The 16,071-nt window shown below is 40.1% G+C and overlaps 1 protein-coding gene across 1 annotated transcript in view; it reads right to left on the bottom strand.

The window, feature by feature from the left end:
• Positions 1–15,632, bottom strand: part of NEB (nebulin) — a 214,789-nt gene extending 199,157 nt beyond the window's left edge. The window contains exons 1-5 of the mRNA XM_063116557.1: positions 15,547–15,632; positions 13,773–13,835; positions 7,555–7,599; positions 4,051–4,278; positions 1,779–1,886 (exon numbers count right to left, since the gene is read on the bottom strand). Of these exons, the coding sequence (XP_062972627.1) occupies positions 1,779–1,886; positions 4,051–4,278; positions 7,555–7,599; positions 13,773–13,808 (417 nt within the window). The 5' untranslated portion in view covers positions 13,809–13,835; positions 15,547–15,632. The remainder of the gene's footprint in view (positions 1–1,778; positions 1,887–4,050; positions 4,279–7,554; positions 7,600–13,772; positions 13,836–15,546) is intronic.
• Between the last annotated feature and the right edge of the window lie 439 nt (positions 15,633–16,071).

Genomic DNA, 16,071 nt, shown 5'->3' with positions numbered 1-16,071 from the left:
AAGCTGTGGAATCTTTTTGCTGAGTAAGCAGTCTCTCGTAAATAAAAGGATCCAAAATACTGAACAAATATAGCATTCTTACTAGGGGTGTGCACGGACCCCCCGCTCCGTAAGGGACCAAGGGGGAGGGGGGCCTTACCTGCCTCCGTCCGCGGTCTGTCGGCTTCTTCAATTGAGCCCGCGGTTCAACCAGGAAGCCCGTGGTTCAACCCGGTAAAAAACCCCTCCTCTACCTTACCTGCCTCCATCCATGGTCCATCGGATTCTTCAATTGAGCCCACGGTTCAACAAGGAAGTCTAGGCCGCACGGCCCAGACTTCCTGGTTGAACCGCGGGCTCAATTGAAGAAGCCGACGGACCGCGGACGGTGGCAGGTAAGGGAGAGGAGGGCGGGGGGGTTACCGGGCCCTGCCGCCGTCGCTGACCATGCAGCGACGGCGGCAGAGCCCAGTAAGGGACCAAGGGGGAGGGGGGCCTTACCTGCCTCCGTCCGCGGTCCGTCAGCTTCTTCAATTGAGCCCGCGGTTCAACCAGGAAGTCTGGGCCGCAAGTGCAGCCTAGACTTCCTGGTTGAACCGCAGGCTCAATTGAAGAAGCCGAGGGACCGCGGACGGAGGCAGGTAAGGGAGAGGAGGGGGGTTTACCAGGCCCTGCCGCTGTCGCCACATGGGCGACAGCGACAGCGGTAGGGCCCGGTAAACCCCACTTACCTTTCCGGCGGAGCTCCGGATCGAGGCGAAGGATCTTCCTTCACCTCGATCCTCTTCGCCACGCTCCGCCGGCCCCCCAATCCTCTTCGCCTCCGCCTTAAGGGTCCGATTAGAAGTGGAGCACATCCCTAATTCTTACCTCAGACAAGAATACACTATACCCCAAACAAGATGTTTGTGTGCAAGACCATGTGTGCAAAAATGTATGATGTGTGTGCGCAAAAACAGTCTTGAGATGTGCATTCAGAATACAACTATCTATATCAGCCTTCCCCAGCCTGGTGCCCTCCATATGTTTTGAACTGCAACTCATTATGGAATGTTCTCCCCAACATTGTTATCTTTTCAGCGCCAGGTTAAGATCTTTCTCTATCCCCAGGCATTTAACAGCATTTAACAACATGAGCTGAGTTTGTTTGTTTTTAACCAACCCTAGAATAGCTGTTTTTATAAGGATACTGTTGTTTTTATGCTTTTATGTTTTTAAACTTTGTATATTTGTTTTTAATGTTTACTGTTTTTAACTTTTGTAAACAGCCCAGAGAGCTTCAGCTATAACAGTTGTATAGACAAGGGAATTTCAGCAGGTGTCATTTGTATATATGGAGAACCTGGTGAAATTTCCTCTTCATCACAACAGTTAAAGCTGCAGGAGCTATACTAGAGTGACCAGATTTAAAAGCTGCACCTGCAGCTTTAACTGTTGTGATTTCACCAGGCTCTCCATATATACAAATGATACCTGCTGAAATTCCTTTTTCAATACAACTGTTAAAGATACAGGAGCCCTGTCCTCTTTTTCATATGGTCACCCTAAACTAGCTCAGAACTATTACTCCTCTCTCTTTGACTCACAGGTATCTAGGATTCCAATCTGAAACCTAGAATTTTTAGCTTGGTGCTGAATCTGCAATTTCCCTGCCAGGAGTCGTAGCAGCATTTCTCCTGAAGCTCCAGATTAGCTTACTTGTAACATTATCTGTGTGTTTCCTGCTTTCTTGACTAGAATTAAAATAGCATCAGAGAGATGCGGCTTCCTGCTTAACACCTGACAGTTCTGGCACTTACCTCACTGAGCTGGTCTTGGACTTTCTTGATTCTTCGATGTTCAGGAGTGTCAGTTGTGATGGAGCTTGGCCTTCCTTTCTGCTTCTCATACTTTGCTTTGTAGTTTTTCTGAGGGGAAATACCACAAAAAGAACATAGATATAACATTCCTAAAATTAGCATTATTATCACAGTCTTAAAATAAGTCCTCTGGAATTCCTTGTAGAAATGCTTTTACCTGAAGTGTTAACATCTTCCATATACATATATAAATTCCAATCTTCATGTGAAGGGGGAAGGTGAATCAGGGTCTATAGCTATTGATTGGACATGGCATACAAATATAGGAAATTGCCCTCCACTATTTCTGACGATTTGTCCATCAAGCCTAGTACTGTCTATTCGGACTGGCAGCAAGTTCTTCAGGATCTCAGGTGAGCTTTTATGCATTACCTCCAATATGTTCCATTTCACTGGAGATGCCTGAGAGTGAACTTGGACCTCCCGCAGGCAAAGCATGTGCTTTGCCATGTAGAACCGAAAGGAATATCCCTTTTTCATTCCAACTTTTGAGAACAATTTCACTTTTCTTAAAAGTGAAATGGTGGGTAACAATTTTAGTACACCACAATGCAAGGTTGATCGAGGGTACAAAATAAATGTACTCTGTGGCCCTGCAAGCTGCCAGTTAGCCATCCCTGGAGTAGAAGACGTCTCCTTTTTAACGTTTGTTTATTCATATATCCTGATAGTGAGCTCATTTTCCAAGTTCCAATTCTTAACCAAAACAGAATTCTCCATGCACAAGAGGGAAGTTTCAGCAGATTTGGGGGAACACCAAGGTTTGCAAAAATCCAACCCCCACCCCAACACCTTTAAAAAGAAAGACCATAAACAAGGGAAATGAAACCAGCCCAATGAGGACCGAGCATGCTCAGTGGCCATAGAATGCTGCGTCTGTTGGAGGGGGGGGGGGGGATTAAAACAGTGGTTCAGGGTAGAATGGAATATTCTGGAAGAGAGCATGGCTGGTTTGATGACACCCTGAACAGGAGCACTCCACAAGGTCTTGTTTATTATGCTTATATTTCACTCTTATATGGGTGAGTTTACTATCCAAGGGACTGAGTGGGTCCACACTCTTAGCTTCAGCTATACCAGGCCATGACTGGCATCAAGAGTAGACATGGATGGGCACCTACCAAGGTTCCCCAACCCAGTAAGGACCCACTGACAAGAGCCCCCAGGACTTGCTTCCTTTCTTCACCATTGCATTTCACTCAGGTGATAAGGAGGAGCAGTAGATACCACCACCTACTTGCTCACTGGCTCTTTGCCTGTCAAGTAAGCAAGTGGTACCAATGATGAAAGAGAGGATGAGGAGCACTGGCAGCTGGCAAGAAGGTAGACTCACTAAGGGAAGGAGCCCAGTGAGGGTGTCCTGCTCAAGGACTCTCAAAAATCTGGACCCAGCACTCCTGGGCTATTCAGTAGGCTTGACCAGAAAGCGTCTAGGAGTGCAATCCTATTGATTTCACCCCCCAAGCCCTGATGCTTCCAATCATCCAATGCAGTGTGAGAGGGGCAGCAGGGAGAGTCTTTGCCTCCCTGTCTTCCCGCCCTGCACGTTTTTGGCTATATAGGCCTTTTTAGCTTATTTCACAACAGCACTTCGGGGGGAGAGGAGGAGGTTGGCAGAAGCTCAAGCTAACTTATATCCTAGCCTCTCCAGTCTCCTCATCTCCGCACCAATCGGAACACCCTCTTTCCCCTCCCCCTGAGGTTGCTTTTCCGACCTCGGCCAGCCTGTGTGATTCTTTCTGTGCCAGCTGCAAGGGGAGGAGGTCAGTTCTCTGACTCCCCATTCCAAAGTTGAACCACTGCCTACAACCTCGGAGGGGAAATCCCCAGTATCCTAGGCCCCCTCAGACAATGTCTAGGGACTATAGGATTGCTACCAAAGTAATTCTCAATTTTCAGGTTTTATTACTATTGAGTATTGTCATTTAATAGTCACTGGGGTAGCTGAACTAAACATTGCATTACATTGTTCCTGTACATATTTGCAGATGTACATCCACTGACTGGTATGGGCCATCTTCCTGCAAACTTCAGATAACTACTTCAATGGATTTCTGTGGCTGTGGAGAAGCTAGTTGTGTTCATTTGTATAATCTTTGAATATGTAACTAAAATTGAAAAAAAAAATTTTTTTGAAAGTAATAATTTAGCCATAACTCACTCAAGTAGGATTACTTTGAATTTCAGAGACTATAAACAACATTTGACTTACGTCACTGAAGAGCTTTTTCATTTTTGAACTGTGATCCAGGTACGGCGTCAGAAACTTAGATGTGTCCACTTTTTTTCGTACCACCTTTTTCCTGACAGGAGGAGAGGCCTCGTCAGGAACACCCACCGTTTCATGACCATGCCTTGTAGATTCAGAGGTATGCTTTGTGGTTACTGTATATGGAGCGGAACCAGTGGTATATGTCGTTTCAGTGATCTCAGTAATGATCTAGGAAGGTGGAAAAGTTGTTATGGGTTTTAATTGCTGTCTTAGTATTTCTGTAAGAACCTTTTAGGTTGCTAGTGTATACACAGTTTTACATGCATAAATCAGCGCAACCTAGACGCAGATCATAGCGTTGTTCAGAAGCAGTCTTAGAGAAGTTTCAAAAAATCTGTAAAAAAAGAAAAGAAAAAAAGGAGCAATCCCCAACCCCTAGGAGTTGACAATTATTTATACCACTTGCCCACAATGCATCATTTCATATGCCTGTGCAATGGTAGAAAAGGCTTATGAAATGACACATTTCAAATAAGCCAGCATATGTAGTGCTGGACAGAAAAACAGTGTAACCGGACCATCTTTTTCGTTTGGTTTGGGAGGTGGGTATGTTTGGGATCTGTGCAGGAAATACGTAAGGCATAAAGTGAATTTTGTCTTCATGGAGTACTTATTGAGAATGTTTTGTTTATTTATTTATTTATTACATTTCTATACCACACAATAGCTGGAGCTCTCTGGGCGAATCACGAAAATTAGCACTCAGAATGACTCTCTTAGCTCGCTACAGCTACAGTTACAGCTGCTACATTTGTGAGGTGATTCCCATTCTTTCCAAAGCTACAAAATCTATGGATATGGTAGCAGAAACCACTGCTAGTTTCAGGGGTATTAGCCATCATGTGAAGACAAAACTTCATCAGCCATGAGTTAGTAATGTCTTGGTTCAGGACAGGATGGGATATGACAGTAATTTGCCCTATGTGCTTCTTATATTGAAATGACACACATCAACCAAGTTGCTTCTTAAAACTTTTAACCTTTTAAATTTATTGTATACTTACTGTATTTTATGGTTTTAATTGTGCACTGCCCAGAGAGCCTTGGTTATTGGGCAGTAGAAAAATGTAATAAATAAATAAAATTTGTTTCTGTGAGATTAAAAATGGTTGATTGTTTTTTAAATAAAGATATGTGATTTATTCACAAGAGGGGGTGGATTTCACAAGAGTTTGATACACCATCATTCCACACGAATATCCCATAGATGACAGGAGGAGGAAATTTGAACGTAGACCAATGATGGGATAGACTTGAAGGGTAGAAGGGTATTAACAGTATTAATACTATTTTGTTTTGGCATAATCAAGTTAGTGACATTATACTAGAATACATAATCAGAGAAACACTCCAAAAGAATGAGTGTCTCTGCAAGAAGCATATGACTCACTAGATCAGTGGTTCCCAAACTTTTTCAGATAACTGCCCCCTTGGTTTCGCAAACTCATGCCCAGTGCTCCCTACCCAACACTATAAAAATCATTATTCAGAATAGCGGTTAAGGAAGATAATAACAATACAATTCAAAACAGTAACAATTAATTGAATATTTATTCAAAATCTGAAGCACCCACCGCAGGCTTGCCGAGGGAGGGAGGGAAAAGAAAGCGAACGCCTCTGTTTTGCAGCCGGCGTGGCAGGGCACACCAAGCAGGGTATGTCTCTTCATTAGCGTTTTGGTGCTTTTGAAATATTTCAATTCACCATAAAAGGACTCTTCTTAAACAATATTAATACATGTGTGGATTCTTCCCCTATATGGCTTGGGACCAAACTAACTTCTCCCAAAAAAATGTCCCTGGGTTTTTAGACCTTCTGGAGAGGCGCTTCTCAGAAAAGACCACCTCGAGCACCCCCCTGCCGCCCCCTTGCCTCTTAATGCCCCCCTATGCAATCCCACCCACCCCCAAGGGGGCAGTACCACCCACTTTGGGAACAACTGCATTAGATCATCTTTTTTTAATGTATGCTCATAGACTAATTGCTTCATGGTACTGAAACTGCATAGAAACAACTCACCTGAAAGTGGTGCATGTATAATGTAACAAAAGCTCAGCTATTTTTTTTGCTCTTGTCATAAACAATAATTTTAAACATTCTAAAATTTTAATTAAACAATATTGAAAGACATATCAGAAATAAAATTAGTTTAAATATTATGGGTTTATTTATTCTAAAAGCTATAAGCCACTGTACGATGCAAAAGTACTCTTACTGCTGCTAATACAACTTATAAAAATATGAGGAAAAATCTTGTCTTGCTTTTAAACAGGTAAGTAAAAAGGATTTTTTTGAAAAAGTGAATAAAGCTCATTATTTCATGCTTTAGGGGAAGTTGGGGAAGTTGTCAAGGATTATGATTAATGTATATTAGCTTATTTTGTAGGTTCTATTTCACAGAACAAAAGTTTGAGATTAGGTATCACCTTGAAAAGCCTTGGAAGAGAAGCATATATAAAACTGTCTAAATCAGAATTTCAGAATTCTGTAGTAATTTTATGAAGATGTTATGCAACATAAAGTAGAAGAAAAAAGAGGAAAATGAGGTTGGAACACTCATGTTGAAAATGAATGACATCAGACAAACAAATGAAAACATAGTCAATGTATATGGACAAATAGGTCTTTGCAAGAAGAAAATGTTTCTCTCACTTAGCAGCCCCTAAGGACTATTATTAACAGCACTCTCTTTCATTAGAAGTCCAACTATCAAGATATCAGCATTATGGTCATATGCACAGATACATTGTGGTGCCAAAAATAACCACTCAGATCATTAAAAAAATAGTCATTAATGTCATTGGGATGCAACTGACACCCTCCACCTGCATCCATCTAAAGGAAAGCAAACCTTTTTAAAAAACCTAATAGCTTACAAAACACTGAGCAAATACACAAGTATATAAGTAAAAGTGCAATTACAGCCCTTTGCAAATTGATGCCATCCACCCAGCATCAAGGGGAAATAAGCACATTTGAATAATCCATAAGGATCAAAATAAAACAGACCATGATTATAGTTTGGATCCAGACTTCTTGTGAGTGGAACTGCATTTGTGGGACACTCCTACTGGAAGGAGCGGGAAATTTCACCAATTTCTCCTCCCACCTGCAATTCCTAAAAAGCTGTTCCAAAGGGGTGGAAGCGTGTAGGAGGTACAGATGGATTCTGCAGGGGCAAGGCACAGTCAGCAAAAATCAACTTAACCCGCCTGCACGTCCTCCAACCGAAAGCTTCTGCTCCCAATAGCAAAAGGGTAGGTCTGGGTCCAACCCTACATCATTGTGAGGTGCTTTAGCAGGACACCAAAGTTATTAGATATCCTATTAGACTATTATAGAAATCCTATTAGATAATTATGCATTATGCACATATAATGCTAAAAAAAAGAAGCATTAAAATTCACAAAATAAGAGGTCTGTGCACAAAACAGAGGCTTTTACCTCGCCTGGTTCACCATCCTCAATGACCTCCTCTTCAATGTAGTACTATAAACAAAGGAGAGACCTCATTATTATTCACCAGATCATTCATATCAAGACGTACTTTTCCTTTTGACTTAAAGAACAAAAGGTAGATCTCTTGAAGAAAGATATTGTTGGTATAGGTCTTCCGTGATATCGCTGAAAAATTCCTGAAGATACTCATCAGTCCGGAAAAGATAAAAAATTTCAGACATATGCTCCACTGCAGCAAAAAGTAATCCATGAACACAAATAGGGTTTTTGTGTTTTTTCAGTGCAAATCACCTTCAACACGTGGGCATGGTAATGTTATAAGAGAGAAATTCCTTGTATCCAAAGCTTGGGCCTAATTCAAGAACCACAAGACTGTGTATCTTCTGCTACACTTGTTGAGTTTCCTACAGACATACACATGTATGCTCAATTGAAGCCCCTCTTCTCCTTTCACCAGGGGTACCATTTCAAGTATTAGGGAGCAAAAAGAGGTTGGGGAGGGGGACATAATACACGTAAAGTTTCTTGGATATAGCAAGATTAAATTGCAAAAAGCAGCGTATTTTAAGATCATTTGTTGTGGGTTTTCTAAAATATCTTGCACTAACCAGAGACATAAGTTCTTCTGGAGAATAATTATGTTTCCAAAATAAAGAGGAGCCATACTGAGCATACTCATCTCTAAATAAGCTTGGCTTCTTTTTTTAATATATACTATGAATCAAATTTCTAATGGGAATGTAGTCTCAACTGATAAAACAAATTATAAACTTCAACCTATTAGATCCTAGAAACCAAAATTTCACTGATACTCCTGTGTTTAATTATTTTGCTGTGTAAGTTAAATACTGTAAGATATAAGTGTCGTAAAAGAAAGCCTTTTAATTTAAAGATAAATATCTTTTACCATCTATGTTGTTTTTAAAAGAAAGTTGCGAAGTTGGCATAAGATTTTAACATCTAGTACAGTGACATGAAACAGATATCAAACTGTTGCAGAATAATTATTTGAATAATATTGGTTTCTTATACATTATTAAACCATATTTTAATAAAGGTAAGGCAGCAAGGATATGTACAGGGTCAATACCTGCAGATACTCCTTAGCTTTGAAAGTATCTTTCCAGGTGGTCTAGCAAAGCCTGAATATTTTGCAGACACTGTACATTTTTTAAAAAAAATATTACACAAGCATATCCATGGTTGACAATAAAACAGTTTATATGTCCTTCTGATTGCTACCAAGCCAGGAATTAAATTTAAGACCTCCCTCGTTAATTAACTTCAAGTGATCTCAACACTGATTATGTTTGGAATAGTACAAGCCAAAATTGTAATATAGCCAACAGTCCTACGAAGTCTAGATTCTACAAAGGATGTTTGGATTTGAGACTGTGTGTATAACATGCTCCTGCACAAAGTGAATGACTCCCCAAGTTGAATGCAGCCACCAGCCACAGATGGTGACTACCCAAGGACTTGGTAACTTCTTTGCCGGCTGCCTGGAACTGCAAAACCCTGAGATGGTCAAGCATCTTGCAGCCCACTTCAGATGACTGGTAGACTGATTACATCTTTGTGGGTCACAAATTAAAATAATAATTTATAAATAAATAAAGACATACATATATGTCTTAAATCCTGAAGACCGACTCATATATGCCCATTATTTAATAGGTTGCATATTGGACTGGTCCTGAACTGTTCTTGTTAATACGTTGAGAAATAGCCATATTGCAACTCATTGTTTCATGACTGAGGAATTGAGTTTCCATAGGCATTTGAACCTCATGTTTCATGTGGACCAAATCTAATCTCCAGAACGTGCAGCCTAGACATCTCCTTCCAACCTCTAATAAAGGAAGGGGTGAGGCGAGATTGGTGAGTATGTAGGGTTTTTATTTGGAAATTTCAGAAATATTGAAAACTCTAGTTGAAAACGACTCCCAATACATGTTTAGTTCAATACATAAAGAAATGGTTATCTGTTATTTTCCCCTAAGGTTCATACTAACATCAAAATGTATCTGGAGTATATACTAGAATCAAGACCTGCCTTGAATAACCTCTTTTTCCACAGCCTTAATAAAATGGAAACAATGGCCTATGGAAAGGTATTAACCTTGCCATCTCTAATCATAAATTCTTAGAAAACTCCATGGAAATTAACCCAGTAGCAACATGCCCCAAATTTGTTCAGGATTATGCATATCAATATGTAATTATTCCTGCTGCTGAAGAGTGTTACCCTAAAACTGTGGGAGAACCATCTAGGCAATAACTACTCCAAGCTCACAGGATCTACACTACTACTTTAAAGTGCTTTATAACGATTTTGACAACTGTTGGGGCCCAGGACACACTGCATATACAGTTTTCAAAGTGCTTTAAAGCGCTTAGATTGTACTTTACAATCTCTTGTTTATGTGAACACAGCTCTCTAGTCAGCATTATCTTGCAGTGTTCATTGTACCAGAGTAGAATATGAGACACATTTGGAAGGTGGACTTCCACAGGTACAATCAATCAAATATGACCTGAGATAAATAAACAAAATAAAGACCCAAAAGTACCAAAAATGCTGAAATGAGATGTGCTTTTATCTGCAAGAATAGGACTGAATTTGCTTTGTTGCCATGCATTGCTGATTTAGAACCAGGTTATCTGAGAGATGGCCTCATCCCTTACACTTCTGCTCAATGTCCTCAATCATGGAGGGAGGCCCTTCTGGTGGTGCCACATGCGCCATTGATTAATCTGGTAGCCAATCAGAAAAGAGCATTCAGTTGCCTTTTCCCTCTGGAACATAGGAAGCTGCCTAATACTGAGTCAGACCGTTGGTCCACCTGGTGTTGTCATCACTGACTGACAGCAGCTCTCTAGGGTTTCAGACAGGAGATTTTCCAGGCCTGCTTGGAGATGTCAGGGATCAAACCAGGGACCTTCTGTATACAAAGCATGCGCTTTATCCCACTGAGCTACAGCCTCACCTGAAATATTCTGGTCCTGGAATTAAACCATGCAGCAGTGATTGTGAGTTTAGGTGATTCTAAATAAGGTGTTTGTTTGTTTGTTTGTTTTTACCCAGGATTTTTACTATTAGTTTCTGAGTATACTGTTAGATACTCTTTCGAATATGCATATGATAAAATGAATATTTTTAATTAAATTTATTTATTTATTATATGTATGTAGTTGTTTTTATTGTACACTGCTTTGGTAAAATGTTTGTTAAGCAGTATATAAATTTGTGAAGGGTATTTATTTTGTATATAGGTGGGATATAAATTGAATAAATAACAACAACAACAACAACGCCTTCAATTTGGACAGGTATCACTAATTTCCATTATCTTAGATTACTTTACTCTTAGAGATGGTTCAAAGTAATTTCTCAAAATGTATTTGGATTGTAAATTATTATTATTAATACCACCATCACCTTACCCTAATTTCCACAAACCTTTGAGTAACAAATAGAGCTTTGCATTACCAATGTCTCCAAAGTGCATTTCAAACTATGCTCATTATCATAACAGCAAGCAATCATCAGGAATTATTAGACAGATTTGTTTGGAGATATACAGATCATTTACTACCTATTCTACTTTGGGGACATATCGAATGCTAATTTAGTGCTGTAAGAGCCCCTATGATTTGTTTTCACAACTCTCTTCTACAGCATGATATTATTATCCCCACTTTACTGGTGCAAAACTGAAGTAAAGAGACAGCTGTCTAGGCCCACAGATTTGTAACCAAGGATTCCAAAGGTAAACCCAGCACCCTATCTACTGTACTAAATATGTTCTCCATATTATAGATTGCACCATGTCCAATTTAGTAGGACATACAGCAGAGATGGAAAATCTAAGCCACATGGCCCAAATATGACCCATCTCCATTTTGATGGACTATATCAATCAAAAGAGGGAGAAACTGGCCACCCCCTAAGGCAAGGCCTACTATTGTCAACATAAACAGTTGATTAATGTTTTCACAAGAACTTGCTTCCCAGCTATACATGCCATTGTTTGCATGGGTGAGAAGAACATTGGCAGAGATTTCTCCCCCTGGATTTTTGTTTTCACTGTCTGCAGAAGGGACATGTGCATGTGCAACTGGCAGAATGCACGTGCTACAAATTTGCCAGCATAAAAGAGAGTAAAGAGAAAGTAAGGAGTTATGGAAGAGAGCTTGACTGCGCATCCATGTGCCATTAGGAGTGTATTGTTCACAAATGAGTATATGTCTATGCATGCCTCTGTGTATGTGAGAAGGAATTAATGTGGCAACAAAGGAGTACATCCATGTGTTATTCCTTGTGGCCTGCTGATCAAATTAAATTTGGCACTATGACTGTGATATCCAGAAAAATGGCTTCCTAACTCTGATCTACAGTATTCTGTACAGGCAGATGTCCTAAATTAAATGTCCAGGCTATTTTTAAGAGTCCTCTGTTCCATGCCCTTTAAAACACCATTTTGACGCCTTATGAGCAAATGTTTCTTTGCTCAGCAATACTTTAAATTTATTTCTGAACATAAATCTCTTTCATACAGAGCTAAAACATGAGAGTAATGTATAATTGGCAAGCAGCGATGAAGACTAGAGCTATTTTTAATGTTTCTGAAAAGGGCTAAGTAGCTTTAAACTAATACCAGATGCAATTGTTGCCATTTTATTTATAACTTTTTACTCCAGCTATGAATATCCCAAGAAAGAGGGGGAAAGACATCTGGATAAACAACTCCAAAGAACACATTTCAAAGTCAAAGAAAAATGACACTGTGAAATATCAAACAATATGAGTCTAATGAAAAACAGACAGTGATGAGAGAATGGCATGAATACCAGACACGTATGAAATGGAGGGTATGAATATGATAAACAAAAAACGCCAGCTCTTGCAACCACTATAAAACAAAAATATTTGGGGAAAAGACTGTGGCATTTGTCATCAACATTGTAAGATTTGTATCGCAAGAGTACTGAATGCCACTGCTTTGAACTGTATAATCCTTATGCAACCCACCCAATCCTGCAGTCAATGCGCACAGAGAGCTGCAACCCCTGATTCTTCTGCCAGTGTGCAAGGGCCAGCATAAACTGCTCAAACTGCATAGACAGCTACCACGGTAGAAGGGTGACCTGTGAGAAAAGATACCTGCAATGTAGGTAGTTGCTATGCTCATATGCCCTTAAATGACATTGAGCCAAATCCACATAGCAAGTTGCCATATTCCAAGTCAGCTCCATCTAGCGCTGTACTGTCTTGCAGCGGCTCTCCATGGTTTCAGGCTGGAGTCTTTCCCAGTCTTACCTGGAGATGGAACATGGGACCTTTGCACACAAAGCATGTACCACAGCAATGTACAAAGCATGTACATTCTTTTCCCCAAAGACACCCATTGATTACAATGAGTTTGCATAAGGGGATTGTGAGAACTTCATGGCTGCCTTATATGAGCAGGAATTAGCAAAAAGTACAGAAAAATCCAGGAAGTCCTTTCTTGACAGTCACAATGCTACTATTTATGGATGAACAGCCAGGGCTGAATTGAATTGAGCTGTCTGCCCTAAAAGCTGTGTTACCCTTAATGTCCCTTCTCTTTGCATAATAATACTGGGCCCATTCAGAAGATACCTTAAACCATGGCTTTAACACAGTGGTTAAGCCAGAAAGCCAGGCCGTGTTCAGAAGACACCTTAAACCATGGCTTTAACCACATTGAATAATGCTGTTTGCTTTATTCACCATGGTTAAAGCCGTGGTTTAAAGTGTCTTCTGAACACAGCCTGGCTTTCTGGCTTAACCACTGTGTTAAAGCCATGGTTTAAGGTGTCGTCTGAATGAGGTCACTGTTTCATTCTTAATGTCGTTTACATAGTGCATTTAACAGAGACTGAAAGATGAGGGCAAGTGAGGGAAGAAAGGTGGACAAAGTTGCCATCATACATTTTGGCAACTCAGTGCATTGGGACTTCGCTGGGAACACCCAGCAGCTGCAGGAGGTCAGACATAGAGATGGTGTCTATTTCTATAACCAGCCAGTCAGGATATCAAATCTGGAGACACTCATATTTTAGAGGCAACAGTCTCAAGTTCTTGACTTGCCATTACTTGCTGCCATTTCTTCTCAGTAATAAATTAGGACACATTTCTCAAGACAAAGAAAGCAGTCGAACATTTGGGGTCTTACCTCCACAACCTCATCATATTCCTCTTCTTCTGCCATCTTTGCAGAGCTCCTGTCACCTACTCACTAGCCGCAAAACAGGTGAAAAGTGAACATCAGCACAATGAACTCAATGCTGTATACTATAAACAGTCAAAGCTGGCCTATACATGCATTATGGCACAGTGTTAAAAAAGGGTGTGTGTTTTAAAAAATGTGTGTTTACTTATCAAATAATGTACACATAGAAATATGGTGGGGAGGAGCAGGGAACCAAACAATTTACAACATTATAATAATTTACATCACTGCAAAATATTTTTTATCTACATCAACAATTCTATTTTCCAAACCATAAAACTACCCAAGTTCTTTCAAAAAATAAATTAAAGACTACAATCTATTTTGAAATGTAGATATCCAATTGTGGTTATTCCTCAAGGTTTTATAGCTTGCCATTTTACCATTATAGGTGTATCTCATGGTCTAGGCAACCAGTTTTTAATTGTTCAGATACTGGTTTCCTTTCATATTTTTGCTGCTGCTAACATAAATTGGATCATGACATACATCTTTCACACTGTCCTGAATATAACCCAGCAAAAAAGGTCAGTGTTATGTTCTTTATCTGTTTAAATAAGAGGATTCTGCTGTATTGGTGTTTAGCTCTAATCTATTAGGTTGTCAGGAAGCTACATATGTAGACCTAACATAGGAAGCCATCTTATATTGAGTCAGACCATTGGTCCATCTAGCCCAGTATTGTTGACACTGACTGGCAGTGGCTCTCCAGGCTTTCAGGCAGGAGTTTTCCGTGCCCTATTGGGAAAAACTGGGGATCGTACCTGGGACCTTTTACATACAAAGATGTAAATCATGATATGCATTTATTACCTTTTGTGTAAAATATTTGTTATACACAAAATAAGGCAGATTTTACTACGGAGTAGATTTCTGGCCAAACAGAGTATCCCATGTAACAAATGTGATTCTACTGTGAAGAACTGGTAGAACACACACACACAAGCTGCAATCCTGAGGCCTGGATCTTGTATACTGTGCAGTGAAACTTTATCCAAGAACTTCTTAAGAGCAGAGAAACCATTGGCATCCCTCCACTGGCAGTGGCTCCCACTACAAGGCCAAACATTAGCAATGGTGAAGCCCTATTAATCTTCTCTGGGTGGAAATATCACATACAGTTCTGATCCTGGGATTGCAGCCAGAATGCTTTCTTACTGGCAAAGAAGTACTCAGGATGGGTTGCACCAACTGTTGCGCCAATACAATCTCACAGGACAGGATGTTACAACGGTACTGCAGTCGGAGACATTTGCTAAAGTTTTAAGGTTATGGGCATAAGTAAGTAATAAATTCTCCTTTCCACTTATGTTCCACAAGCTTAGAAAAGGCAATTTCCCTAGCCACCTGTGGCAGGCAGATTCCTCTTTAGGTGACCAGGAAGGGAAGCTTCTCTAAATGAGAAGAGTTGGTTCGCCCACCTCTTCTTTCTAACAGTCTGTGCTACAAAATTACTTATATACATATAAGTAGGAGCTGGACAAATAAAACTTTTTTTGTGGACTCAGGGTAAAATCCAATATAAGTCCTACTTAGAGTAGACCCATTGAAATGAATGGGACTTAAGTACTATTCATTTCAGTGGGTTTACTCTAAGCAGGACTTACATTGGATTTACTCTCATAGTTTTGTAGTTGTATTTGCAAGTCTCTTATAACAATAACACCATTTGGGCACACAGAGAAATATTAAATCACAGCAATGCATTTCGAATGACCTTAAGTCAAAGAAGTTAACTTCTCTTTTCCGACCATTGGCCTTTATGGATGCTCCCTCCGTTTGCTTCCACAGTTCTTTTCTTTGTGTATTCACTTCAAACCTAAAAAAATATCAAAATACCTGTAGCCTGGGTGCACACGTAAAATGAATGAATGAATTCATCAGGATGAGTTTTGTCACCAGCCTCCTGCAATGCCTTAAGCTTGCCGTGAGAGGTGGCAGCCTGTTTCTAATGCAGGAAGAGATGAAGCTTTGCAACAGCTGCTTCCTAGTTCAAAGATATTTGCCCTGAAAGCTAATACCTCAGAGTGATTGGATGGTTTTGTTTAGCTAGCTAAACTGCAATTCCTTCTGAGGCAAGTAGCAGTCCAGTACTGTGGGTTAAATATAGGCTCTTTAGGCACTGTCTCTTCCTAGTGCCAAATTTGTTCAGTCAAATTAAAATGAAATAAGATTTAAAACTGTTGCCTTATCAAAAAAAAAAAAAACCTGTCCAAAGTTCTAAGAAAAGGAGAGGCAGGAG

The sequence above is a fragment of the Elgaria multicarinata genome, chromosome 2 (genome assembly GCF_023053635.1).
Source record: "Elgaria multicarinata webbii isolate HBS135686 ecotype San Diego chromosome 2, rElgMul1.1.pri, whole genome shotgun sequence".
In the NCBI taxonomy this organism is placed as follows: Eukaryota; Metazoa; Chordata; class Lepidosauria; order Squamata; family Anguidae; genus Elgaria; species Elgaria multicarinata.
The sequence above is the reverse complement of the archived record's forward strand: the minus strand, read 5'-3'. Positions and strand labels throughout refer to the sequence as shown.